This window comes from Megascapheus bottae, chromosome 6 (assembly GCF_031878675.1).
Source record: "Megascapheus bottae isolate mThoBot1 chromosome 6, mThoBot2.hap1, whole genome shotgun sequence".
Lineage (NCBI taxonomy): Eukaryota > Metazoa > Chordata > Mammalia > Rodentia > Geomyidae > Megascapheus > Megascapheus bottae.
In genome coordinates this window covers 59,103,205-59,131,187 of record NC_143514.1, presented here as the reverse complement: position 1 = coordinate 59,131,187, position 27,983 = coordinate 59,103,205, and the positions used below count along the sequence as shown (strand labels likewise).

The window sequence follows — 27,983 nt, the reverse complement described above, 5'->3', positions numbered from 1 at the left end:
TAAAAAAAAGGTATAAATACATAAATAAAATAAAATACAGGAAGTCATGTAATTGGCAAGAGGCCAAGTAAGTTTTCCTGACTTGCCCAAAGTCTGACCCAAGTCAGGAATAGAACCCAGCTTGTGTTCAGGGCCAAAGGCATTGACCGTTCTGCCTCAAATTGATTCCAGAATGGTCTATTATAGGGTTTAATTAAGTTCATGTGGTTTGAAGTGTGTTCCCTTCAAAGTCCCAGCCATTACTTTGTGACCTTGGCTCAGCTTCTTCACTTGAAACCCCGAGGCTATAATGGCACCTACCGCAGGGTTGCTATTAGTATTGAATGAAAACGCGCTTGGGCGCTCAGTGCAAGCCTGGCTTATAATGGTGGCTATTATAAGAACTGTAGTTGAGTGACTGATTCTGGCATCTAACGCCTGTATTCAGCTCGAACACTGCGCTGTCACACTGGGGAGGGGGAGGGGCGACAGGGATTTGTAGCATACGCCACTTTTTCTAGAAATAAATCATTGTGGGAAGATAATGACCAGTTGGAAAGAGTCAGACCTGACGAAACAAAGATGCGGTCTGCAGTCTAAGGAGCAAGGAAGTGAGGTCTCCCCGCGGAATGCAGCCATTGAGCCACACCAGCCCGGGACTGAGCGAACCAAGCTCAGGAGGAAGGGGCTTCAGAAGACCAGCTCTGGGCGAACGACTTTCCCAGGGACCACACCCCGCGCGCCCCGGGGGAAGCGGGTGGGGGGGGAGGCGAGGTCGCGGAAGCCGCCGAGCAGAGGCTTCCGCGCGGTCCCTGACCTGACCATCTATGGTCACAAAGCGCGCTGAGCAAACAGGAAGTGGGGCGAGAGAGGAGCGCTTTCTCCACCTTGCCAGCCCGCGGCCCAGCGAGCCGGGCACACCCACAAGCTCCGGGAGGGGCCCACGGCTCCCTAGGCGGCCAGCCTCGGGCGTCCAGCCGCGGCGAGTAGTCTCAGCACGCGGGCCACCCCCTCCTGCCGCCCTCCACCTTGCAGGCGGGGCAACCGAAGTGTGTACGCCCGGGGAGAGGCGGAGCTTACCTCGACGCTGCCTCTCCGCCCTCAGAGACTCCCGCCCGCCACCAAGCCTTAGCCAGACCGGTTCAGTGAACACGTACTGGCCTTCGCAGGGATCAAGCTGACAGGAGCACCAGCCACTTATCTGCCCGCTTTCCAGGAGGAGGCGGAGCTAAAGCCCGTGATTCCGGCTCCTCTTTGCTGCGGGCCTCAGGGGGCGATTTCGGTTGGATACTGCCCGCCGGGGGGCGGGACCTGCCCGTGAACCCGCCCCTCGGGGGGGGGGGAGCGCTCTCGCCTAAGAGGTTGATCCCTTTCCCTTGTGACCTTTGAGCCAGCCTGGATTCTCCAAGGTGTGGGGAGTAGGGGGGGAGTCGGGATCTCAGCGGCCTGATTTTCTCCCGCTGTCTAGGTCTAGTCAGCCTTTTCAACCCCGCGGCTCATTTCCGGTGGGGGTTACCGCGCCCAGGGAGGGCCCGGAAGTGGGTCGCGCGGAGATTGCTGGGCGGTTCTTGCCGGAAGTGGAGAGCCGCTGATCGCAGACCCGAGGTGAGGCACAACTCTTGAGGTAAGGGTGTGCGGCGACCCTCGGTCGCCTCCGAAGCCCACGGGCTCCCTGGCATTAATCGTGGCCTTCGTGGCCTACTTGCTTGTGGTGTGCCCTGCTTGGGTCGGGGGGTCGGGGTCGGGGCCCTCAGCCGACCCAGACTCCTGGGTGCGGTCTCTTGAGGTGGGGCCGGAGTGATCAGCCAAGCCCAGCCGTCCGGGGAGGCCCTGGGCTCAATTTCACTTCTCTGTCCATCAGCCGTAGTGGAAGCAGGGTTCCTATAGTGTCCTGAAGGAGAGAAACCTCGGGGACCTTTAGACTCTAAGCTAGCCTCGGTTCGCTCCCATTGCACGGATGGGTAAATTGTTGGGGAAGAGGATAGACATCCTGGGAGGAAAAGAATGACAGTCGTTGTCCCAATTCCTTCGACGACAATCCCAGATACTTCCTTCATTAATTTCCTTGCAGCCTCTTTTACTTGAATAGTTGGGGATGTGGAATAGGTTCTGGCCAGGTAAAAGGCAACTTGCTTGCTCTATGGAACGTTTACAATTCAGCTGCTTGGGACACTTAGAGATTTGGTTTTTGTTTTGTTTTTAAATGAAGTAGGCAAGTCCAGATATTGATAGCTCCTCCTCATTTCTAGACTACTGCTTTTACTCTGAAAAACCAAGGTAACTTTTTTTTTTTTTGGTTATGTTGTATGTATCTGGACCTGAAATTAGATGGCTCAGGTTAGAACCGGTCCTGTTGCTCTGTGGCAATGATTTTTCATTTAATTTCTTTATGCCTCATTTTGGTCATCTTTTAAGTGAACACCTCACAGAATTGTATTCAGTGTATAACTGAGATTATTCTATGCCAGCATTCTGGCAGGTCAGGGAATGCCGCTTAGAAACTAAAGTCTAGACCTTGCCCTCATGGAGTTAACAGTGTTTGCATTTGCAGAGACTTTGAAGAAGTAATTATATAGGCTGAGGGCAAGTGGTAGAGTGCTCATCTAGCATATGTAAGACCCTGGGTTCAATCTGGAGTTCCAAAGTACAACTGTGATGAGAATTAGGGGAAGAACAGGCTTCTGTGAACGTATGTAACAAGGGATTCAGAAAAAATTTGAAGGATGAATAGAGTAGTCCAATTAAGGGATAAAAAAATTGTTTAGACAGTGCTGGATATCAGAATTGTGCCATTTGTAGCTCTTTAATAAGGATTTCAAAGTGCAAACTGGAGGTGGGGGTGGACTATCACTTTATCATTTTCCTAAGCTTTTTGGGGCCTTAATATGCATGACACACGTATTAAAGCCTTTTTTTTTTTTTTTTTTTTTTTGCCAGTCCTGGGCTTGAGCTCAGGGCCTGAGCACTGTCCTTGGACTTTCTCAAGGCTAGAGCTCTACCACTTGAGCCTTAGCACCTCTTCCGGCCTTTTTTTTTAACCTGGGTCTTCATGCATTCTAGGTAAGCACTCTACCACTAGGCTCAACTCCCGGCCCAGACATTTAAGTCTTTTAAGAATAGATTTGATCCCATGGAGTTTACAATATGGGAGAAAGCAGAGAAGTAAACCGGGAATGGCTTATGTGAACAAGGCTGACAGCATTGAAGAGAAATACCTGAGCAAGGCTTCCAGCAGAAATATATGAAGCTAAAACTTCAATATTTATTTACCTACTAAATCAAGGAAAAGAATTTCCAGTCAAAGAGAACTACACATACAAATACTATATAACTAGTTAATAGTGTCTGAAGGGGCCGGGAATTTGGCCTAGTGGTTAAAGTGCTTGCCTAGCATGCATGAAGACCTGGGTTCGATTCCTCGGTACCACATACATAGAAAAAAGCCGGAAGTGGTGCTGAGGCTCAAGTGGTAGAGCTCTAGCCTTGAGAAAGTCCAAGGACAGTGCTCAGGCCCTGAGCCGAAGCTCAGGACTGGCAAAAAAAAAAAAAAATAGTGTCTGAAATTCCAGTAATGATTGTTGGAGAAGGGTGAAAAGTGTCTAGTGGGGAGAGATTTTAGGAATACTAAGGAATTTGGGTTTTTATTCTGCAATCTATGGGAAATAAAGGGTTCCTACTTGCCAGTGAGAAATAGATCTGTGGGGCTGGGAGTTTGGCCTGGTGGTAGAGTGCTTACCTAACATGCATGAAGACTGGGGTTCGATTCCTCGGTACCACATACATAGAAAAAGCCAGAAGTGGTGCTGTGGCTCAAGTGGCAGAGTGCTAGACTTGAGCAAAAAGTGTCCAAGGACAATGTTCAGGCCCTGAGTTCAAGCCCCAGGACTGGCCAAAATAAAAAAATAAATAAATAAAATAAGACCTGTGGAAGTTGGAAAGCTATTGCATAGTCATGGTCTGAACTAAGAGGAAGTGGAACTAGCCAGAAGGAATTGTGCTTGAGTAATGCTGAATATGGTATCCTGTGATCCAGGTACTGGAGGCTCATGCCTGTCATCCTAGCTACTAGCAGGCTGAGACCTGAGGATCCCAAGTTCAAAGCCAGACTGGGCAGAAGAGTTGGTGAGACTCATCTCCAATTAACCACCAAGAAAACCAGATGTGGCCATGTGGCTCAGAGTAGTAGAGTACTAGCCTTGAGCAAAAGAACTCAGAGACAGTGTGCAGGCACTGAGTTCAAGTCCCATGACTAACAAATAAAAGACAGTATCCGAGGAATGGAAGACTGGTTATTTATGGTAATGAAGAAGTAACTCTGTGGTGGTAGCTCAGTGGTAGAGCACTCGCCTAATATACATAAGGTTGTGGTTTCAATCCCAGCACCGAAGAAAACAAAAAAAAATAATTTAGATGGTTACCTGCTTTTTTTTGGCCTAGGGAATTAGGTAGTACTATATAGATAGGGAATAAATGATTGGGGAGATGACATAGAAAATGATTTTGGACATGCTTTGTTTGAGGTGTTCATAGTACATGGCAAAAATGTCTAATAAGGGCTGAGAGTTTGATCTAGTGGTAGAGTGCTTCCTGGCATGCATGAAAACCCAGGTTTGATTCTTGGTACCACATACATAGAAAAAGCCAAAAATGGTCCGTGACTCAAGCGGTAGAACACTAGCCTTGAGAAAGCCCAAGGATGGCATTCAAGCCTTGAGTTCAGGCTCCAGGACTGACCAAAAAAAAAAAAAAAAAAAAAGTCTAATAAGGTGTTCTGCCTAGAGAAAACACAAAGGAGATTTGAAGCAAGAGGGGCCTAAATTGTCAGTGAATTATTAGAGCCTGAAGTTTAGCAAAACAGAATGGCTTTGCCAGCGTGTGTGTGTGTGTGTGTGTGTGTGTCTGTGTGTGTGTGTGTGTGTCTGTGTGTGTGTGTGTGTGTTCATGTGTGCATGTGTGCTTGCATGCATGTGTGTGTGCCGTTCTTTGGATTTAAACTCAGGGCCTGGACACTGCCCTCGAGATTTTCTGTTCAAGACTAGTGCTTTGCCACTTGAGCCACAACTCGAGCCACAACTTGAGCTCCCGGTGGTTAACTGGAGAAAAGAATCTCAGACTTTTCTGCTCTGACTGGTTTTGTACGATGATCCTCAGATCTCAGCCTCTTGAGTAGCTAGGATTACAGACATTAGGCATTGGCTCCCTGCAAAAGACAGTGTCAAATATTTTAAGTGCTTTTCATAACTTGGATTTTATTCTGTTGTTGACAGTTTGCTAATTGAGTTGCTTGTTGTAGGCCCAGCATAAAGAACTTTCTGTGGGTATTTCCCACATTCTGTAGAAATACTTCATCAATCAGGTAGGCATAATTGGTACCTCAGCAGAATCTAATTTGGTAGCAGTGAAATGATTTTGTAAATGTAACCTGCCATACACATAAAAAATGGTGGAATAGTAAGATTGTTTTTTGTTTTTTTTATTTTTGTTCTATTTTTCCTTTAGGGAGGGTGGCCTTGGAGTTTGCAAAATAAAATATTTTGTTTCCATCCTTAGAGGTCATCTTTTCTTTTCACCCGTTTTCTTGGTTACTGTTTTGTTTTGTTTTTGTTTTTTGTATTTTCTGTCCTGGGACTTGAACTCGGGCCTGTATAGTGTTTTGGGTTTTTTTTTTTGTGGGTCATGTGGCTTGAACTTGGCCTGGGCACTGTCCCTGAGCTCTTTAGCTCAAGGTTACCACCCTACCTCTGGGCCTGGGCATTGTCCCTGAGCTCTTTAGCTCAAGGGCTACTGCCCTACACTTGAGCCAAGCCCCACTGCCCATTTTCTAGAGGTTAATTGGAGATAAGAGTCTCAGGTCCTTTTGTACCTGGGCTGTCTTTGAACCTTGATCCTCAGATCTCAGCCTCCTGAGTAGCTAAGATTACAGGCAAGAGCCACCACACCCCACTGTCCTTGGGCTTTCTTGAGGCTAGAGCTCTACCACTTGAGCCACAGCACACTTCTGACTTTTTCTATGTATGTGGTACTTGGGGCTGGGAGTTTGGCCTAGCACCAAGGCCCAGGTTTGATTCCTTGGTACCACATACATAGAAAAAAGCCGGAAGTGGTGCTAAAAGCTCCAGGACTGCTCCCCCCCAATACATATATATATTATATATATATATTATATATATATAGTATCAGGAATCAAACCCAGGTCTTTCTGCATGCCAGGCAAGCACTCTACCACTAGGCCAAACTCCTGGCCCATACATTTGTTTACTTATAATTGTTCTTGTAACCACAGAGCAAGCCTTTACAAAGTGACTTCCTTTCTGTTTTCTGTGAGGCATTGAGTCTAAAATTTGTTTTGCTTGTAAAAGCAAATGCAAAGTGTCTTTGGAAATTAAATCCTTGGTTAGAAATTTAATTCTGCCATTTGGAATCTTAGGATTTTTTTTTTTTTTTGCCAGTCCTGGGGCTTGAACTCAGGGCCTGAACACTATCCTTGGGCTTTCTCAAGGCTAGAGCTCTACCACTTGAGCCACAGCAACACTTGCAGCTTTTTCTATATATGTGATACCGAAGAATAGAACCCAGGTCTTCATGCATGCTAGGCAAGCAGTCTACCACCAGGCTAAACTCCCAACCCAAAAAGAACCTTTTTTGATTAGATTGACTTTCTAATTTAAAAAAGCATTTTATTCAACTCATTTGCACTTATCTTATTTTCCTTATTAGAACAGGGTTTTTCATTCTTGGTACATTTGTCATCCTGGGCCAGATAATTCTTTGGATTGTCCTGTGCATTGTAGGATATTTAGCAGCATCCCTGGCCTGTTTCATGCTGGTAGTGTCCTCACTTCAGTTGTGACTTCCTCAATTGTGACAACCAAAAATGTCTTAAGACATTGCCATATGTTTCCTGGAGGACAAAACTGCCATGTTGGAGAAGTGATGCATTAGAAATATAGCTATGCCAGGCATTGGTGGTTTACGCCTGTAATAGCTACTCAGGAAACTGAGATCTGAGGATTATGATTTGAAGCCAACCTGGGCAGAAAAGTCCCCATGAGACTCATTTCCATTTAACTGCCTGAAAACCAAAAGTGGCGCTGTGGCTTAAAGTGGTAGAGTACTAGCCTTGAGCAAAAAAATGCTCACAGATACAGCACCTTGAGTTCTAGACCCATGACCGATCAAAAAAAAAAAAAAAAAAGAGAAAGAAGTAGCTATGATTATACTTCCCTTGCTAATTTATTTGAGGACAGGCTCCATAGACATACTTAACATAATGTCTGTTTAACACTCACTTACCCTATAATAAGGGAATCATTTGTTTTTATTGAGGCAGCAAGAAATTACTGTGTTGTCAAGAAATTCTTTGGAGTCCTTGAAGGATTTCCCTTTTCCCCCACCACTAAACTTTATTATTAGCATGTATTAATTGTACAAAGGAGTATTGTGCTATTTCCATACATTCATATAATATACTTTAATCTCTTAATTATTCTTATTCTCCACTCAAACTCTTGCTTAAATTCTTGTTAGCATAAATGAATTGTACATAGTGGTTTCATTGTGATAGTTATATGCATGGTCAATTTTTAAAATTTTTTTAATTTATTTTTTGTGGGTCATGAGGCTTGAACTCAGCCTGGGCACTGTCCCTGAGCTCTTCAGCTAAGGTTACCACCCTACCCTTGAGCCAAGCTCTACTTCCCATTTTCTAGAGGTTAATTGGAGATGAGTCTCAGGTCTCTTTGTGCCCAGGCTGGCTTTGAACCTTGATCCTCAGATCTCAGCCTCCTGAGTAGCTAGGATTACAGGCGTGAGCCACTGTGCCCCACTTATTTTAGTTTATTTTAAAAGCTATTAAAAATTGCTGTAGATTTAATATCTTTAATTGCAGTTAATAACTTTTTTTTTTTTTTTTTTGCCAATCCTGTGGCTTGACCTCAAGACCTGAGCACTGCTCTTGGCTTTCTCAAGGTTAAAGCTCTACCACTTGAGCCACAGCACCACTTAATGGCTTTTTTTTTTTTTCTTCCTATGTATGTGGTACTGAGGAACCCAGGTCTTCGTGCGTGCTAGACAAGCACTCTATCACTAGGCCAAACTCCCGATCCTGAAATTTCTTGATATATTATGTAAACCAAAAAAAAAAAAATGAACTCAAAGCCTCCAAAAAATATTCTTTAGCTATGGTGCAGCTTTGTTTGCCGTGTATTTCCAGATATGTTGTGCTAAACTTTTCCATTTGGCTGGAAAATAGTTGAAATATTTATGGACGTAATGAGTGGGTTTGCTATTTTTGTTTTGAGGTTTTGTTTTTGTTTTGTATTTTCCTCCAGAGGCCATTAAATTTCTAGATTTAAATTATAGACTTCTAATCACAGATCTTCTCATACCTCTTATTGTGACTGAATCACAGCTAAGGACAAATGTCATCCTTGGATCTGTCTTTATGTGTGAGAGTAGATAATGCTGTTCTACTGAATCAACTGTGAAAGCTAAAAGCAATTGGTGTAATTGTTCCTTATGCAGCATAAAGCTTGGAGAATATTTAGTGTAGTTAACCTTCCTAAAAATCCTTTGAATTTAGGGAAAAGAGGAACCGATGGCCACAAAAAAGTTATCTCTTTGCCCCAGACTGTTCCAATAGCTAGTTCCCCAGTGTGACTTCAGCTTGTACATTATTCATTTAACTCACTCTTGGAGTTTCAAATGGAGGTCGAGGTAAGCCTGGAACAGGAGACAAACATAGGTACTGTGTTGGGTTCCTTCCTTCCCTAGAAGATTGGTCTCTTTTCATCTAAATCTCAGGTGGCCATGATTTGGACACTAAAAATCTTTGGTTTTATCAGTGAAACCAAATGCTTAGGGAAGAACAGTGCCTACCGATTTGGGTTAGGTTTTGATGACATCTGTACTGGTGCTATTATCTATTATCTATTGTGTGTATGTGTTATGTGCTTACTGGAGCAAAGTAGTATTTCCTGTGGGTGTGTATGTCCTCGGGCTTGAGCTCAGGGCTTGGATGCTTCCTTGAGCTTTTTTGCTCAACCATTTGAGCTACAGCTCCACTTCCTGCTTTTGGGAGGTAAGAGTCTCACACTTTCCTGCCCAGGCTGGCTTCAAACTGTAATCCTTACATGACAGCCACCAGTGCCCTGCTGTGATTTCTAATTCTTAACAGTTTTGGGGGGGATTAAGCCAGTCAACATATATTTCCTATAAGCATGTTTAAGTTTTTTCTATATGTGACATGTTAGAACCTAGTAGTGAGAATTTCTATATTGTTAGGAATAGAACTAATATAGCTATTTATGGTTTGGAGACTTTGTCCTTTTTTTTCTTCTTTTTTTTTTTGCCAGTCCTGGGCCTTGAACTCAAGACCTGAGCACTGCCCATGGGCTTTATCCCCAAGGCGTTAGCATTCTACCATTTCAGCCACAGAACCACTTCCAGCTTTTTTCTATGTATATAGTACTGAGGAATCAAACCTGGGTCTTTGTGCATGCTAGGCAAGCACTCTATCACTAGGCCAAACTCCCAACCCCCTTGCCCGTTTTTTTTTTTTTTTTCTGATCGTGGAGCTTGAACTCAGCGCCTGGGCTCTGTCCCTGAATGCTTCAACTCAAGGCTATTGTTCTACCACTTGAGCCACAGTACCACTTCCAGTTTTCTGGTGATTAATTGGAGATAAAAGTCTCATGGACTTTAGTGCCTGGGCTGGCTTTGAACCTCAGTCCTCAGAGCTCAGCTTCCTGAGTAGCTAGGATTACAGGCATGAGTCAGTGTGCTTGACAAGGTGTTTTCTTTTCAGTTTTACCTGAGTGATGATTTCAAAGAACAAATATGAAACAAAACCTTAAATTTTAACAGATTTCTTCTGGTTAGGTGGAATGAATGAATGTATTTAGTTGCTAGTCTCCGGGCCTGAGTCTTGGACACTTCTGCTTTTTCTATGTATGCGATACCAAAAAATCATTCCCTGGGTTTCATGTATGCTAGGAAAGCACTCTTATCACTAGGCCATGCTCCCAGCCCCTTAGGTGGAATTTCTTAACTGCAATAGACAAGTAATGAGAGCTAAAATGGTAACCTAGTTCCATTAACTTTGGAATGAATTCCTCGAATAGGAAAAAGAATTTGGATTGAGTTGTTAGGAGAATGAAGGGCTAAGACTATAGTTCAGGGGTAGAATTCAAGAGTTTGATACCTTGTACCTCCAAAATGGTTTCTTTTTTGTGCCATTACTGGGGCTTAAACTCAGAGCCTCAAGTTCTTATTGAAAAAGCCCCAGTAATGGGGCTCAAGACTGAGACTACCACTTGAGCCATGCCTTCACTTCTAGCTTTTTTACTATAAGCATGATATATGGGTACCAGGCAGATTTTTTTTTTCCGCCAGTCCTTGGGCTTGAACTCAGGGCCTGAGCACAATCCGTGGGCTTTCTCAAGACTAGAGCTCTGGGGCCGGGAGTTTGGCCTAGTGGTTAAAGTGCTTGCCTAGCATGCACGAAGACCCAGGTTCGATTCCTTGGTACCACATACATAGAAAAAAGCCGGAAGTGGTGCTGAGGCTCAAGTGGTAGAGCTCTAGCCTTGAGAAAGTCCAAGGACAGTGCTCAAGCCCTGAGCTCAAGCCCAGGACTGGCAAAAAAAAAAAAAAAAAAAAAAGACTAGAGCTCTACCACTTGAGACACAGCACCATTTCTGGCTTTTTCTATGTATATAGTATGGAGGACTAGAAACCACCCAGGTATTCTACATGGTAGGCAAGCACTCTACCACTAGGCCAGACTCCCGGCCCCAGAAAATATTTTTTAATTAAAAAAATAAGAGTGGTGAGAATTAAACACACACACACACACACACACACACACACACACACACACACACAATTTCAGATCACAAAATAATTGCTGGAGAATTAAGCACATAGTTTCCTTTTACCCTATGATGACTTCATGACATTTCTTTGCCAATGGCTAGCAAACATTATCTCTGGCCTTGATCCTTTCCCAGGCTTTATTTCTGAATGCTATTATTTTCATTTAAAAAGCTTCATCTTCTCTTCAAACTTCAGATATCCAAAACTGACCTCATCTTTTTGCTCTAACTAGAACATGCTAGAACCTATGCCTGCTTATAATGTCATCATTCTCTAAAGTCAACTCTGGATTCATTTAATCTCCCTTCTCTGAATGTTACAGTGCTTTCAGTCAGCACCACACAGTTATACTTGTTCTCCATTTAATTCATACTTGTTTTGTATGACCTACAAGGGCAGAACTAAGATCAGTGGGTGGAAGTTGCAGGGAGGCAGATTTGCCTCCATATAAGGAAGAGCTTTTAATACTTTGAGTTGTCTGAATAGAATGGGCTGTCTCAAAAATCTCAGGTTCTCCATTGCTAAAGGTGTTTGATCAAACACTTCCTAATGAATTGCCCAAAATGTTGAAAGGATTATTCTCTCGCCAGATGGTGGTTTTGTTTTTTTTTGTTTGTTTGTTTTGTTTTTTTGATTGTTTGTTTTTTGGGAGGGGGAGTACTGGGGCTTGAACTCAGGGCCTGTGTACTGTCCTGTGTACTTTTTGCTCAAGGCTAGCGCTCTACCACTTGAGCCACAGAACTGCTTCTGGCTTTTTCTGAGTGTGTGGTGCCGAGGAATTGAACCCAGGGCTTTGTGCATACTAGGCAAGCACTCTACCACTAGGCTGCTTGTCACAGATTCTTAATGGAATCTGACCCAAGGCTTTCATTTGTGCTAAATGATTTTTTTTTTTTTTGGTGGGTCATGGGACTTGAACTCGGCCTGGTCACTGTCCCTGAGCTCTTCAGCTCAAGGGCTACCACCCTACCCTTGAGCCAAGCCCCACTCCCCATTTTCTAGTGATTAATTGGAGATAAGAGTCTCAGGTCCTTTTATGCCTGGGTTAGCTTTGAACCTTGATCCTCAGATCTCAACCTCCTGAGTAGCTAGGATTACAGGCATGTACCACTGCGCCTGGCGTGCTAAATGATTTTTATAAATCACTAATTTCCCATACTTTATATAGATACATATTGGTAACATTTTACACTTAGGTGTAGTATTAACAACTTTCGGAACTCTACTCCTTGTGGAATTTTCATACTTTCACTAACTTTATAAATAGGAATTGACCACCTGCTACCTGTCAGGTAGAGGTCTGCATAGTACAGTATAACAAGGAACAGATATGGTCCTTCCCCCCCCCCCACCAAGCTTGCTCTTTTCTTTTCTTTTTTTGGCCAATCATGGGCTTGAGCTCAGGGTCTGAGCACTGTCCTTGGACTTTCTCAAGGCTAGAGCTCTACCACTTGAGCCTCAGCACCACTTCCGGCTTTTTGTTCTATGTATGTGGTACCAAGGAATCGAACCTGGGTCTTCCTGCATGCTAGGCAAGCACTTTAACCACTAGGCCAAACTCCTGGCCTTGCTCTTTTCTTTAAGACTAGTAGTATATGTTGAATGTAGTTCAGCTGAGTTAGTACTTGTGAAAGATGTATAATAAGCTCTTGGATCTGTCTGGTTTCCTAGTCTTCGGAGAGTTTAGATCCTACCCCTCCTCATTTGAAGTTTGGCTTAGGTTGCCGCTTCTTCAAGATGTCCTTATCTGATCCTCCCAGCAGATATATTCTTCCCCTTTGTGAAACTGCATGCCACTACCTACAGCTTCTTTAGCTCACCTTAAATGTCTCCTCTTTTCTGTTGTGTTGTTGTGTTATAGGTGTTGTGTATAAGTAGTTTGTAGGCAAGTGTTGCCAATCCTCTCCCACTAGACTATAAGTTAGCAAGGGCAGGGCAGTGTAAGTAACCTATTTATTTTGCTTTAAGGCCTCCTATTGCAAGCAGCAGCAAGTTGAGCTGGGAAGAACCATACTGAACTTAGAGCCAGACCTGAATCAAGGGCTGAATTCTCTATTAACTATAGGCAGTTTGTCATTGAAATTCAGTTTTTTATTTTTAAGAATGTAGTAATAGAGACTGATATTGTGGCTTAGTGGTAGAGTGCTTGCCTAGCATGTATGAAGCTCTGGGCTCCATTTCTCAGTACCACATAAACAAAATGCCAGAAATGGTGCTGTGGCTCAAGTGGTAGAGTACAACCCCTTGAGCAAATAAGCTCAGGGACAGTGCCCAGGCCCTTAGTTCAAGTCCACCAAAAAAACGAAAAGAATAGTTGGGAGAAATTATGACAATAGTTTGTAAATTCTAAATTCCTACACAAACATTTGTTAGTATATAATAAATATTCAGTACTTGTATAAAATTTGCTTTTGTAAACACTTTTTCCTGAGTAGCTTTTTGGTTAATGAGTTCTGTATGATTTTTGCAAATTTGCTAGACTATTTTTCCATTTTATTTTATTATTAAATTCTGTTCCACAGAATTGGCAGCCCCATGTAGGTGGTGTGTGTAATATTAAAATAGCAAATAACATTTGATTTGTTTCAGCAGGTGGTACATTATGGCTGACATTCAAAATCTTGTAGAAAGATTGGAGAGGGCAGTGGGCCGCCTGGAGGCAGTATCCCATCCCTCTGACATGCACCGTGGGTATGGAGACAATCCTTCAAAAGGTAAGTCCAGTAACACTTGTAGAGTGTCTTGGCCTTATTTCTTTAATCATGGTGAAGTTTCTCCAAAACAGCTAAGAAAGAAACAGAACAGATAAGGAAGTGACTTGCATAGAGAAACCTGTGGTTAAGTTATTTTAACACAAGAACTTCCTGCTTGTGTGGTATTTCCTGTTCTTTCTTTATAGCTGAATTTTCCAGTTGAAGTCAAGTGACTCTCTTAGCCATTTTGCACACGTATTAATTGAAATAATGTTAGAACTAAAAGGAATCTTGGAAGATCATTGGAAATTAAGCCCAGTAGAGAAAAGGATCATATAACCATTTAGTGTGGTATTGGAGGTGGAACCTGGCTTCCATTATTCTGTGTGCTGTATTCTCTTGCCTCCCACTTTCACATGGAAATGTACTTTAAACAACATCATCCATGCATGACTTTTTCTTTTTTTTTCTGGTGTGTCTCTTAGGAGCAGCTCCATATGTGCAAGCCTTTGACTCTCTGCTTGCTGGTCCTGTGACAGAGTACTTGAAGATCAGTAAAGAGATCGGAGGAGATGTGCAGAAACATGTAAGATGCTGTGCTTTCCACTTTTAAGGACCGATGGCTTTCTTCAGTTCCTTCCCCCCCTCCCCTCTCTCTGCCAGTCCCAGGGCATAAACTCAGGTGAGCACTGTCCTTGGGCTTTATCAAGGCTAGCACTAAAGTCCATGAGACTCTTACCTCCAGTTAACCACCAGAAAAACAAACAAACAAACAGAAGTGGCACTGTGGCTCAAGGGGTAAGGCGCCTAGAGCTGAAAAGCTCAGGGACAGCACCCAAGACCAGAGTTCAAGTCCCACAACCAACATTCCCACACACAAAAGAAACTTTTTGAGAGGTTTCTGACTTTTTGACTATCTGTACTACACCAGGAAGCACAGTCAGGGCATAAAAATGGATCTTTGTTTTTCTAGGTCCCCTGCTTTTATTATACATTTTTGTATGGGATTATTCTATGCAGAAAGCTTTCTTGGTTCAAAAAACAAGGCTATCAAGAAAAAACTGGAAGTGGGGCTATGGCTCAAGTGGTAGAGCCCTAGCCTTGAAAAGTCCAAGGACAATGCTCAGGCCTTGAGTTCAAGCACCAAGGGATAGAAAATGCAGAGAGAAAAAAGAAAGGTGGAATATCTTTTTGAAGTTTTTATTAGTATAATAAAGGTGATATTCAAAGGGGTTACAATTAAGAGGGAGTTTCTTAAAGATTGATTCCTAATATGTGACTCTTAAATGGTGTGGTAAAGGAAACTAAGCAAATCTCATTTTTCACAGGCTATTCCTAGAACTTTGTTTCAGATTCTTTGCTTGTATTGTGACTTAATAAAAGTCAAATATGACTTTGCTTTTTGTCTTAAAATAAAAAAATAAGACAGTCATACAGAAGAATATGCTACTAGTCTGAGCAAACATGTTATGTAACCAAGCCAGGGGTGGTTTTTTGAAAGGCATCGTTTTCATCGCTTGATAGTTATTAGTTATGTTAATATGGGTTATTTTCAAATTTAGCCCACTGCAATATGAAGTAGGCAGTGACAGGTGCCTGTCCACCCCCCTCCCTTCATGTACTGCCTCTTACATTGTTACCACCACCAACTTCTAGTTAGAAGTTCTAAATTTATTTAACAGTCTAAATGCTTCAACATTTAAGAAGCTCTAATCTAAAGTAAAATACCTTGAGAATTTTAGGCCTAAATTTAAGCTTTTGCCTTTATTCCTACTTCTCCCTTTTACCTTTTTTTGGTAGGTCGTGGGGCTTGAACTCAGCCTAGGCGCTGTCCCTGAGCTCTTCAGCTCAAGGCTACTGCCCTACCCTTGAACCAAGCCCCTCTTCCCGTTTTCTGAAGGTTAATTGAAGATAAGAGTCTCAAGTCCTTTTGTGCCTGGGACTGGCTTTGAGTCTTGATCCTCAGATTTCAGCCTCCTGAGTAAACTAGCATTACAGCGTGAGCCACAGAGCCCAGCTTCCTACTTGTACTTTTACAGAAAACTAGTTTGTTGTTGTGGATAGGAAATTAGACTTTTCTGTACATGTCTAAAACACTTCATGTGGGGCTGTTGATATACTTTGTAGCACTTGCCTAGCATACATAAGGTCCTGGATTCCAACACTATTGTTAAAAAAAAAAAAAGGCTCACTTCCTGTGAAAGCTAATCTGACTTTCCCCTAAGCCCTAATTATCTTTATTTCCAATTCTTGATTATTCATCCCTTCTTAGTTCATCAGTATATGTGATTATGGTGTCAGTCCCTGAAGTCTGAAACCCATCAGGAAAATGACCTAAGTGGCTGGATGCTACCAGAATACATTGACATGGAGGTTTCAAGGTAGTTTTATCAGGGCCTCTCTAGTTGTAATGTGTCATTGAGCTGATTTTGCTTCTTCCTGTCAGGCGGAGATGGTCCACACAGGTATGAAGTTGGAACGAGCTCTCCTAGTTACAGCTTCTCAGTGCCAGCAGCCAGCCAATGTAAGTTCACTGATAGATGGTATAGTTTTGGTTTGGTGACCAGGATAAGTGGAGAGATTTCCACCAAATTGTTAACAGTATACCAAAATGGGCTGGGCTTATGATTATGCACATTCATACCAGGGGTAGAAGAGACTTACAGTGTCCTCATGAGAATGAATATGCTTTGAGTGTTGATTGGTCTCCAATGGCTTTTTTTCCTCTCATTTTTCTCAGGTCATTAGTTACCACTAGGTCTTTGCTTCTCCTTGCAACAAACAGCTATGGAAATCCTAAAATGCCTAAAGAATGACATCTCCCCTCAATTTTTAACTCCCCTCCCTTTAGCTAACTCAAAAATTTTTGCGGGAAGGTATGGAAAATTGGATTACAGAAAATTGATTTTTTTCATAATAAAAGTTTTGTTTCATGTGCTGATGTTAGGCTTCCCTAGTCATATAATAATAAAGCAAGTCTTCCTGCTAATGTAGCATTAAAACCCTTGATCCTTGGCATGCCTAAATAATGTAATCTAAATATATCAGTGTTTGGTCTTTAGTTTGTCCAGAATTGTTAAGGTGGTTTTTTTTGTTTTTGTTTTTGTTTTTTTTTTAATTTTTTTTTGCCAGTCCTGAGCTTGAGCTCAGGGCCTGAGCACTGTCCTTGGACTTTCTCAAGGCTAGAACTCCCGGCCTGTTAAGGTGTTTTATCTAAATCATTCTTCTCCCACCAAATCTATGCTTTCACTATAAATCAAGCAGTTGAGACATTATTGCCTTTTTCTTATTTTAGACCAGAGCTTGGTCTAAAATAAGACCACAGTTTACAAGCCAAATCTGGTCTGCCACCCATTTGTGTAAATCGTTTTTTCTGCAACAAACATTTACTTAAAAGGTTGGCATAGGGGCCGGGAGTTTGGCCTAGTGGTAGAGTGCTTGCCTAGCATGCATGAAGACCTGGGTTCAATTCCTTGGTACCACATACTTAGAAACTAAGTCAGAAGTGGTGTTGAGGCTCAAGTGGTAGAGTTCTAGTCTTGAGAAAAATCCAAGGACAGTCCTCAGGCCCTGAGCTTAAGCCCAAGACTGGCAAAAAAAAAAAAAAAGGTTGGCATATTCCTGACTAGACTTTTCATGCTAAGGCCTGAGAACTGAGATGGTCAGAAAACTCTGAAGGGAAGGATCAAAAACAGAGACACAAAGTTCATCCATTTTGCTGAGCTGTCTGCTTTAGTGCCAGCCTTGATAATTGCATTTGATTAATCAGATTACTACTCAGCAGCTGCTATATGGCTAACAATGCATTGAGGGCTGTAATGATGACAAAGGAGAAGCAAGACAAAGCCATCACCTTTGAAAAATTAATGAGAAAGAAAAAACATTCATGTGGGTCCATTAATAGTGTGTACTGCTGCCTGGTACAGTGCTAGGAATGGTTATGCTGACAGTAAACGTTACAGGAAACTGATATGGCAGGAGTTGTTAGGCCAATTATCACGAGGCTTTCAAGTAGTTGGAAAAAGGTGTATACTAAGTAAAGGTACAAAACTCCCCGAAAAACAGCTATCTCCTATTAGTGGGACAGAAACAAGACAAGTGGGTGAAACTGTGGGATTTTGTTGTATAACTGAGTATGGGTCCTAACCATGGGGAACCACAAAAAAATAGTTGAAGGAATTGGCACTTTATGTAGAGGTAAGAGGATAGGCAGTGATTGCAGATGAATCCAAAGTTCATTTCTGTGATCATTTTCTTTCATAAATAATTCTTAACTTCAGAATTAAGAGTTGACTCTTTTCTCTCCTTTCTTCCTTCCTCCGTCATTCCCTCCTTCCTTCCCTCCTCTCCCTAGGTCTGGGTACTGTCCCTTAGAATTTTTGCTCAAGGATGGAGCTCTAGCACTTGAACTACTTGAACCTCATTGGAGAACAGAATCTCTGACTTTCCTGTCTGGGCTGGCTTCAAACTGTGATCTTCACAATACTAGCTTCACAGTCACCTGAGAAGAAGCTAGTATTATAGTTGTGAGCCACGTGCCTAGTCTCTTTTCTTTTCTTTTTTCTTCGTTTTTGTCTTTGTGTATTTGTAGGGTTTTTTGAGACACAGTTTCACTATGTAGCCCAGGTTGCCTCTGTCTTCTGAGTTCTGGATATAGGCGTGTGCTACCACACTCAACTCAAATGCCCCTTTTATAGGACTCTAACCAGAATCTCCTTTTGCCTCTTTTCCTAGAATAAACTTACTGATTTGTTGGCACCCATCTCAGAGCAGATTCAAGAAGTGATAACCTTCCGGGAGAAGAACCGAGGCAGCAAGTTGTTTAATCACCTGTCAGCTGTCAGTGAGAGCATCCAGGCCTTAGGCTGGGTAGCTATGGTGCGCATCTTTTCTTCCTGGGAAAGCAGGGAGGGGCAGGGAAGGAAGGAGAGAAAGGTATATGTATGGCTGGCTGGGCGCTGGTGGCTCATACCTGTAATCCTAGCTACTCAAGGAGGTTGAGATCTGAGGAATGTATATGTACATATACCTGTGTGTGTGTGTGTGTGTGTGTGTGTGTGTGTGTGTGTGTGTGTGTGTGTGTGTGTGTGTGTGTGTGTGTGTGTGTGTATTGCTTGAGAAGCTGAGTCCTTGTTTCTTTCTTCTTCAGGCTCCTAAACCTGCCCCCTATGTGAAAGAGATGAATGATGCTGCAATGTTTTATACAAACCGAGTCCTCAAAGAGTACAAAGATGTGTAAGTCTTACTAAAGACCTAGACACTCTTATCTCCAGTTAATCACTAGAAAAGGGGAAATGGGGCTGTGGCTCGAGGGGTAGGGCCATAACCTTAAGCTGAAGAGCTCAGGGACAATGCCCAAGCCCAGGCGTTAGGGCAGTAGCCTTGAGATGAAGAGCTCCGGGCTCAAGCTCCATTACCCACTTCCCCCCCCAACCCCCCCAAAATGTGTAAGTCTTACCTTGCCTTTCCTAGAAGGTAAAGGACTAATCCAGCTGATTAGTTCCTGGAATATCACTTAGGGCTAATTAAGTCAAGGCTTGGCTTCTAAATTGATTCTCTCATCTGTCTGCTTTGTGTAAAGCTGGCTTTTAAAGCCTACATTTGCAAGCACACACTTCTTTTACATCTATGGGTTGAGGCCCTTTTCCAGGTTAGGAAGTTTTGCTGGAGGTAACATGGACCAATACATTACCTTTTAGTTCCCTCTTTATATAAAGTTCCCTGTTTATATTGTTGCTTAGAAATATCTCACCGTTGCCATGGCAAGAATTTAGTAGGACCTCACTAAAAAGTGACCCTGACTGGGAGTGTGGTCTAATGATAGAGTGCTTCCCTAGCATGCACAAAGCCCTGGGTTCGATTCCTTGGTACCATGGACACAGAAAGCTAGAAGTGGTGCTGTGGCTCAAGTGGTAGAACACTAGCTTTGAGAAAGCTCAAGAACAGTGCCTAGGCCTCTTAGTTCAAGCCCCAAGAAGGGAAGAAAAACAAAGTGAACTTGATTCTTCCTGTAGGCGGGTAGAGCATACCTATGCAGGTAATAAGGGGAGTTGTTACATTTTAAGTGCATGGGCACACTAGTCCTTGCTGATTTTTCTGTTAGTTTTGAGCTAGAGATGACTGTAGGCAGCAATTACTTAGTTGCATAGTTATCCAAATCTAAACCCTTCATTCTGGTCATTATGGACCAACTAAATATTTGTTGAATAACTACTCTCCAAGAGGATGTACTCTGTTCTTTTGTGTGAAAAGTGTCCCAGTCACCACATTCTTTGATCCTTCAAGCAACCTATAGTTAAACACTCCCCATGTTTTGACTTTACCCCTTCATTACAGTTGAAGTAGATCTTAGAAGCTACATAACCTTAAAGTCTTTCAGCTAACATATAGGAAGAGAGGGGATGATTCTGAGTCATAATTCAGTGTTATTTCTATAATTGAATGCTCATAACTTCATCTTAATGGAGTTATTTAAAATTTGGCTGAGAGGATGTTTTGACATGGGCATTGGCTCATAAGGTAGTTGAGTTTCTTGAAGTCTTTGAGTTCCATGGTAATACATGAATAAGGTTTGCCATTCCATGGCAAATGGCTTCATGCACAAAATGCCCTCTTTTACCAGTTTTATACTTAAGGTCGTATGTGTGTGTAAAGTTTTACTCTTAAAATAGTATGAGCATGGTAGTCCATGCCCTGTAGTCCCAGCTACTGAGGAGGTGAAGATGGGAAGGATCATGGCTCCAGGCAGCCTGGGCAAAAAGTTACCATGACTCTTCCCAACAAGGAAGCCAAGTCTGTTGGTGTGTGTCTGTAGTCCTAGGTACATAGGTGGTAGTAGGTAGGATGATCACGGTGCAAAGACCGGTTCTGAGTAAAAAGTCTGTGACCTTGTCTGAAAAATAACCTAAGCAAAAAAGGACTAGGGGGGGCTGGGAGTTTGGCCTTGTGGTTAAAGTGCTTGCCTAGCATGCATGAAGACCCGGGTTCGATTCCTCGGTACCACATATATAGAAAAAAAGCCGGAAGTGGTGCTGAGGCTCAAGTGGTAGAGCTCTAGCCTTGAGAAAGTCCAAGGAAAGTGCTCAGGCCCTGAGCTCAAGCCCAGGACTGGCACAAAAAAAAAAAAAAAAAAAAAAAAGGACTAGGGATGTGGCTGAAGTGGTAGAGCACTGCCTCGCAAGTGTCAGGCCCACAGTTTAATCTAGATACTACCAAAAAAGTTTGAGAAACGCTGATGATTTAAGAGCTAGAAGGAGATACAATTCAGTTTTCCTGTTCTAATAGAGTTTGGTCTAATTAATATAATAGATTTTGTTGTCATTTGTTTTGTTTGAAGTTTAGTGATAACTGTAACTGCTATTAAGCAGAGCCTAAGAAATGCCATCAGCAGAGAGATAGGAGCCCACAAACAGGAGAGGTTCTGGAAGTACTACTTTAATAGCCTGACTGCCTCTTAACAAGTTCTTTAATTCTCTCAGGGATAAGAAGCATGTGGACTGGGTCAAAGCTTACTTGAGTATATGGACGGAGCTGCAGGCTTATATCAAGGAGTTCCATACCACTGGACTGGCCTGGAACAAAACGGTTAGTGAGTCCTCAGAGTCCTCAGTTCCTCCCTTTATCTCTGCAGAAACTTGTCCACAAGTTTAGACTTCACATTCACCAAGGCCTGAGAAAGAATGATAGTTGTCTTTTGGTGGAGGGTAGAAGTAAAAGGGAAAAAGAGAAGAAAATAAAGTAACCCACAATCAGAGACTTGAGTTATATTTAAAAAACAAAGGTCAAGAGTTAAATGTGTATAATCCTAGCTACTCAGGAGGAGAACTAAGGATTGTGGTACAAAGCCAGCCCAGGCAGGAAAGTCTGTAATATTGTCTCTAGTTAACCAGCAAAAAGCTGGAAGTGGAGGCATGGCTTAAGTGGTAGAGTGCCAATCTTAAATGAAAAAGTTAAACAAAAGCTTAAGCCCTTAGTTTGAGCTCCAGTACTGAGACAAAAATCAAAAACAAAGGTGATGGTTACTGATAGGAGACAGATGAATCACACTATACTAGTTCTCAGAAATACAGATACAAACCCCCCAGTGCACATCACTAGGCTGTAATAAAGATATATTCCCATTTGCTGGGTGCTAGTGGCTCACATCTCTAATTCTCAGTCTCCTAAGTAGCTTTTACAGCAACTTTATTCTCAGAGCCAGTCTGTATAAGTTAACCAACTCCCACATTGCCAACTATTGTTGGAATCATATTCCATATTGATACGTGTATCAAAATCTCATACTCAACAGTGAGTTCTGGATTGCAAAAGAGGATTCACTATTTGCACCTGTGTAAGGCTTTGTTACAAATTAAAGACACAGACACTAGTGCTACTCTTTGTGAGACTTTTCATTAGCTACCTAAAAAAATGTATAGGATGATGAGACATGGAAGAAATGAGATACTAAGAACAAAGAACAACCCTAAAAAGTAAATGAAGAATAAACATAGAGAGTGCCCTTCTATGGCTTCAATAAGGAGAAATGGTCAGAGATTGTTTTTTTTTTAGGAGAAAAGGCTGTAAGGAAGATAGGCTGAGATTTTTAGACTCAGTCTTTGAGTAAGGACCAATCTGTCTCCATGTATAGGTTCAGAATAAGTTCTCATCCTCAGAACAGGGCCATCTCCATGACACTAGGAGCTGATAGAAAAGCACTTACACCAAGATAATAGATTCCAAAAGGCTAAGGAAATAGGAAACTTTAAAGATTAAATAGTCAAACTTGGATGGTAAAATCTCTAACATAGGGAAAGGGAATGATGATGGTATAGGTTAAGGAGCAGGCAAGCAATGATGAATTCAACTTTGAACTTGTTGAGTCTGAGTCCCTTATCACTAAAGATGTTAAGCTGATCTCGGTGGCTCATGCCTGTAATCCTAGCTACTCATGTGGCTGAGATCTGAGGATCAAGGTTCAAAGCCAGTCCTCCAATTAACCTCTAGAAAATGGGAAGTGGGGCTTGATTCAAGGGTAGGGCAGTAGCCTTGAGCTGAAGAGCTCTGGGACAGCACCCAGCCTGCGTTAAAGCTCCATGATCCACCCCCCCCCCAAAAAAAAAGGATGTCAAGTAGATGTTTATAGGGGTTTAGATCTGCAGTGAGAAGCAGAAGGGAAAATGTGAAGGTTGAGAAATAGAGCTGAGTTGGAGCCTTGAACAAGAGTGAGAAGGAATTAAAGCCATGTTGGGATTAATCATTACCTCAAGAGCTATGGAGGACCATGTCTGCTGCACCTAGGTCTGGTCCCACTGGAAATGATAGAGGGGCGGAGAAGATAACTGTGTTACCTATACTTGTTGTTCCAGGGGCCCGTAGCCAAAGAACTGAGTGGATTGCCATCTGGACCCTCTGTTGGATCAGGTCCCCCTCCCCCTCCACCAGGCCCACCTCCCCCACCAATGTCTACCAGTTCAGGCTCTGATGACTCTGCCTCCCGCTCAGCACTGTTTGCACAGATTAATCAGGGGGAGAGCATCACACATGGTAAGTACTTTGATAAGAACAGTTGGTTCAGCAAATTGGACTAGACCTCACTAGTCAGACACAACAGCTGATAGGCAAGATTTGAGGTGTCATCTGCCTTCAGATTGTCAGAAGGGACATTGAACCTATATTAAAATGGGTGATTACAGTGCAGGTTGGTTACAGGAAAGGTAAGCCCCCTGCCCTGTGGGAAATTGGCTTAATAGTAAGTGGCATATATTAAGGTATACTAGCAGTTTTCCCAGAGTTTTCATGGTACCCCATAGTCTCTATGAAGTCATTGTGTCAGAAGGCCATCTTCACCAGAGGATGCACACTAGGCATACCATAGGAACTCCCCCCCAAGTCCCAGGGCTTGAACTCAGGGCCTGAGCACTATCCTTGAGGTTTTTTTGTTTTGTTTTGTTTTTGCCAGTCTTGGGCCTTGAACTTGAGGCCTGAGCACCATCCTTGGGCTTTCTCAAGGCTAGAGCTATACCACTGGAGCCGTAGCACCATTTCTGTTTTTTTCTTCTATATATGTGGTACCAAGGAATCGAAATCTGGGTCTTCGTGCATGCTAGGAAAGCACTCTTACCATTAGGCCAAATTCCCGGCCCCTGTCCTTAAGGTTTTTTAAGGCTAGCATTCTACCACTTGAGCCACAGCACCACTTGAGGCTTTTTTCAGTGTATGTGGTACTGAGGAATCAAACCCAGAGCTTTGTGCATGGTAGGCAAAGCACTCTATGGCTAGACCACACTCCTAGCTCACCATAGGAACTTTGCATAAGAAAGTCTAATATGGGGCAGGGAGCGTGGCCTAGTGGTAAGAGTGTTTGCCTAGCATGCACAAAGCTCAGTACTACATACGCAGAAAAAGCCGGAAGTGATACTGGGCTCAGGTGGTAGAGTGCTAGCCTTGAGAAACCCCAAGGACAGTGCTCAGGCCCTGAGTTCAAGCCTTAGGATTGGAAACAAAAAAAGAAGGTATAATGTTATTTTTATTTTGGGGTCCAGTCCTGAGGCTTACTCAAGTGGTACCCCTGAGCAAGGGGACATAAAAGCTCAGGAACGGTGCCCAGGCCCTGAATTCAAGCCTCGGGCTAGACCCCAAAATAAAAATAAACTTTAAAACTTCATTATCCTAATTCCTAGGAGAAAAAGAAATATAGATTTTCAAATGTTAGTACTTGCGGTAGGGGTTAGTTGTGGGTTGATCCTGTTTCTCCCAAGTTTTCATTGCTTATCACATTTTTCTTCCTTGATTATGTTAAAAGTTGCACGTGCATTTTGTGAGTACATACCTTCGTAGATCTTTTTTGTGCATTCACATATCTGTTCTTTCCCACTCCTATCTCCACCACATGCATTTTATTTTTTTCTAATGGAACCATGTGATTTAACTTAGGAAAACAAGTGAAATGATAAAGTGAAAAAAAAAAAAAGTACTTATCCAAACGACTTGCAAGAGGTTCCTGTTCTTGGTTTGAATTTTCTGTTAAGGATTAGCACTTGCAGGAGCTGATTGTTGTCTCAGCCTAAAGCTTTTGTATAAAGAACAGGAACAAGGTATAGCTGTTGTTCTTCCAGCCCTGAAGCATGTATCTGATGATATGAAGACTCACAAGAACCCTGCCCTGAAAGCTCAGAGTGGCCCAGTACGCAGTGGTCCTAAGCCATTCTCTGCACCTAAACCCCAAACCAGCCTATCTCCCAAACCAGCCACAAAGAAGGAGCCGGCTCTACTTGAACTGGAGGGCAAGAAATGGAGAGTGGTGAGTTGAAAATACCTGGAATTGGGGTGGGGACAAGGGATTAAAGAGAGCTTAGCCACAGTGCAAAAATAAAGGTTTGGAACATGATAAGGATTCTCTTTAACAGGAAAATCAGGAGAATGTTTCCAACCTGGTAATTGATGACACAGAGCTGAAGCAGGTGGTTTACATATACAAATGTGTGAACACCACATTGCAAATCAAAGGCAAGATTAATTCCATTACAGTAGGTGAGTTTTATCACTTGTCTCAGGCAGGTTCTCTTCCAGAGCTTAAGCGGGCTAGAACCATTTTACCTACCCTCTTCCCTAAGATTTCTTGTGTGTGTGTGTGTGTGTGTGTGTGTGTGTGTGTATTTATTTTTTGGTGGGTCGTGGGATTTGAGCTCTGGCTTTAAACCGGGATCCTCAGATCTAAGCCTCCTGAGTAGCTGGGATTACATGTGTGAGCCACTGGTGCTCGGCTTATACGGAGTATTTTAATGTTACACTGTTGACTTCTTTGTAGATAACTGTAAGAAACTCGGTCTGGTATTTGATGATGTTGTAGGCATTGTGGAGATAATCAACAGCAGAGATGTCAAAGTTCAGGTAATTTGATACCTTGGCACCCCTTCTTTGGTCCCTGACGAATTCATTAAAGCCTTCACGACAGAGCCACAGATGTTGCTTGGGTAGCAATCCGATCTTGGCAGCTTGGCTACTTTGAATATGGCAAAAAAGGAGTTGGCTGAAGGTGGCTTCTTTCCAGTCCTCATTCCAGTCTGCCCCCGGGGACCTAATGTCCGCTGTGCATCTGGAGGTTCTCATGTAGCTGCAGGATTCTGTAAAACAGTGAAAGCTCTTGTGGTAACATTCTCAGGTATCATCTCCCACCTGCTAGGGCTCATTCAGTTCTCTTGGTTTTTTTCTATAGGTAATGGGTAAAGTGCCAACCATTTCCATTAACAAAACAGATGGCTGCCATGCTTACCTGAGCAAGAATTCTCTGGATTGTGAGATAGTCAGTGCCAAATCTTCTGAGATGAATGTCCTCATTCCTACAGAAGGCGGTGACTTTGTAAGTTGTTTATCAGTAGGTTGAAAATAAGGGATTAGGGGCTGGGAATGTGGCTTAGTGGTAGAGGTCTTGACTAGCATGCATGAAGACCTTGGTTCAATTCCTCAGTACCACATCAACAGAAAAAGCTGGAAGTGGCTGTCCCTGTGGTTCAAATGGTAGAGTGCTAGCTTTGAGCACAGAGAGGCTCAGGGACAGTGCCCAGGACCTCAGTTCAAGCCCCAGGCCCGGCAAAATAATAATAATAAAAGGGATTAGCTAGATGAGAACCTGTAATACTAATACTTGAAATGCTGAGGCAGTAGGGTCTAAAGTTTGATACAAGCCTGGGTTACAGAGAAGCAACTTTACAATGAAGAAAGCGATTTGATAGGCCATTGGAAATGAGTAGGTAAACCCAATACTGCACATCAAAAAGTAGCAACACAGAGAAGCAAGGTAATCCAATGTCATGAAGTGCTAAAGGGGAGGGTTTCTTAGGTTGAGCTCAGGATAGCACAGGAGAGTTGTAGCACCCTTGTCAAGCTGGTGCTCTAAAGCCATATGTATTGTAACAGTACTGAACAGAGAACAGTACAACAGCAGGATGGGATGGGTTCAATTTGTCTTACTCCATCCTGCCATGCTCTTAGGATTAAGTAGTGTGAAATTTAGAGCCAGTATGTTCTGTAGCAAAGATTTCATCCTGTTCTCTCTTTATTTGCAGAATGAGTTCCCAGTCCCTGAGCAGTTCAAGACCTTATGGAATGGGCAAAAGTTGGTCACCACAGTGACAGAAATCGCTGGATAAGCCAAGTGCCAGTGGGTTCTTTGCCCTCTCCCTTCACACCATGGGATAAATCTGTATCAAGACGGTTCTTTTTTAGATTTCCTCTACCTTTCTGCTCTTAACTGCTTCTCTGCTCTGAGAAGCCCAGCTACCTGCCTTCACTGAATATACCTCAGGCTGAGATTTGGGGTGGGACAGCAGGGCAGTTGATCTTCTGCAGGAAGGTACAGCTTCTCCACATCAGCATGGTTGTACTACCAGTCTGGTCTTAAGGGACTGGCACACCTGGACTGAGGTGTTTCAGTTCTCAGCTTTTTAGGGGAAAAGTTATTCTACCAACAAACTATCCTTTGGGAAGAATAGCAGTCCCAGGAATTAACATCAGAATGTGCATACTAGTGAATCTTTTTCTAACAGTGAGCATGGAGGTAGCAGAAGCTCGTGTGATTTCAGATGGCTCTTCCAACCAGACTAACTTCAAGTTGACAAGTGAGGGGAGGGTTTCCTGGACCAAAAGCAAACTTGTTTCCTAGCAGCATTCCATCACTCTGCATTCCATTCCCCGGAGTCCACATCAACCATGACATACTAGGTTCTCGGGTCCCAGCTGCAGTCACAGTGCCCTGGGTCTTGTGTCCTTTCTTTCCTCTGATATCCCTACCTGCCACCTTCCTACAGAGGTAATTTTTAAGAATAAGAAAAAGGAAGCCGGATGCTGGTGGCTCACACCTGTAATCTTAGCTACTCAGGAGGCTGGGATCTCAGGATCACAGATGTTAGCCTGGGCAGGAAAGTCCATGAGACTCTTATCTCCAATAAACTACCCTTAAAAAAGCTGGAAGTGGAACACTTGTTCAAGTGGTAGAATGCAAGCCTTGAGTGAAAAAGATTCAGGCACAGCACTGTGGCCCTGAGTTAAAGCCCCATACGCAGCAGAAAAAAACAAACATGCCATTCCAAGGAATTGCATTCCTCCCTACCTGCTAGGTGCCTGCCACCTATCTGTTCTCATGGCTGTCCACCACGTTCAACAGTTTAGGACTTTGGTCCAGGGACCTGACAAGACATAAAACCTCCACTGCAGGCTGGCTTAGGTCTTTATTAAGAATCTTGCACAGCATTGCAAGATTCAGTTTTCCCCTCAAACACTCTTACCAAATATGCAATTTTTTTTTTTTTTTTTGGTGGGAAGAGAGATTGTCCTGTGACTTTTACCCATTTCCTGAGGCCTGTGGAAATAAACCTTTATGTACTTAAAGTTATACAGAAAATAGAATAAAGTTAATACCAAACTTGCCTTTTATGATATTTAATGTACATACACATA

General features: G+C 42.9%; 1 protein-coding gene and 1 non-coding gene across 6 annotated transcripts; one reads left to right on the top strand and one right to left on the bottom strand.

Moving 5' to 3' along the window:
* Nucleotides 1–1,248: 1,248 nt before the first annotated feature.
* On the top strand, nt 1,249–27,953 carry Cap1 (cyclase associated actin cytoskeleton regulatory protein 1). 5 transcript variants are annotated; one of them, XM_090335147.1, is made up of 14 exons: nt 1,249–1,340; nt 1,448–1,584; nt 13,447–13,568; nt 14,033–14,133; nt 15,994–16,071; nt 18,282–18,425; nt 18,697–18,782; nt 21,026–21,131; nt 22,895–23,072; nt 24,644–24,828; nt 24,935–25,058; nt 25,336–25,418; nt 25,744–25,887; nt 26,594–27,953. In XM_090335147.1, exons 3-14 carry the CDS (start codon nt 13,457–13,459, stop codon nt 26,675–26,677), a joined length of 1,425 nt encoding a protein of 474 aa, XP_090191273.1. In that variant the 5' UTR covers nt 1,249–1,340; nt 1,448–1,584; nt 13,447–13,456; the 3' UTR covers nt 26,678–27,953. The 5 variants fall into 5 exon arrangements, with proteins under 5 accessions (XP_090191273.1, XP_090191277.1, XP_090191275.1 ...); XM_090335151.1 differs by having other exon boundaries at nt 13,444–13,568; XM_090335149.1 differs by having other exon boundaries at nt 1,448–1,603.
* LOC150062034 (small nucleolar RNA SNORA40) lies at nt 21,794–21,920 on the bottom strand. The gene has a single exon (XR_016536074.1). It is a non-coding gene; the product is annotated as a small nucleolar RNA SNORA40 (small nucleolar RNA).
* Nucleotides 27,954–27,983: the final 30 nt, after the last annotated feature.

Bases quoted from the DNA above. Each gene is read 5' to 3' on its own strand.
- Cap1 (XM_090335147.1), top strand. From the start codon at position 13,457: ATGGCTGACATTCAAAATCTTGTAGAAAGATTGGAGAGGGCAGTGGGC. The intron at 18,783-21,025 runs GTAAGTCTTACT...TAATTCTCTCAG, and splicing joins CTCAAAGAGTACAAAGATGT to GGATAAGAAGCATGTGGACT. The intron at 24,829-24,934 runs GTGAGTTGAAAA...TCTCTTTAACAG, and splicing joins AGGGCAAGAAATGGAGAGTG to GAAAATCAGGAGAATGTTTC.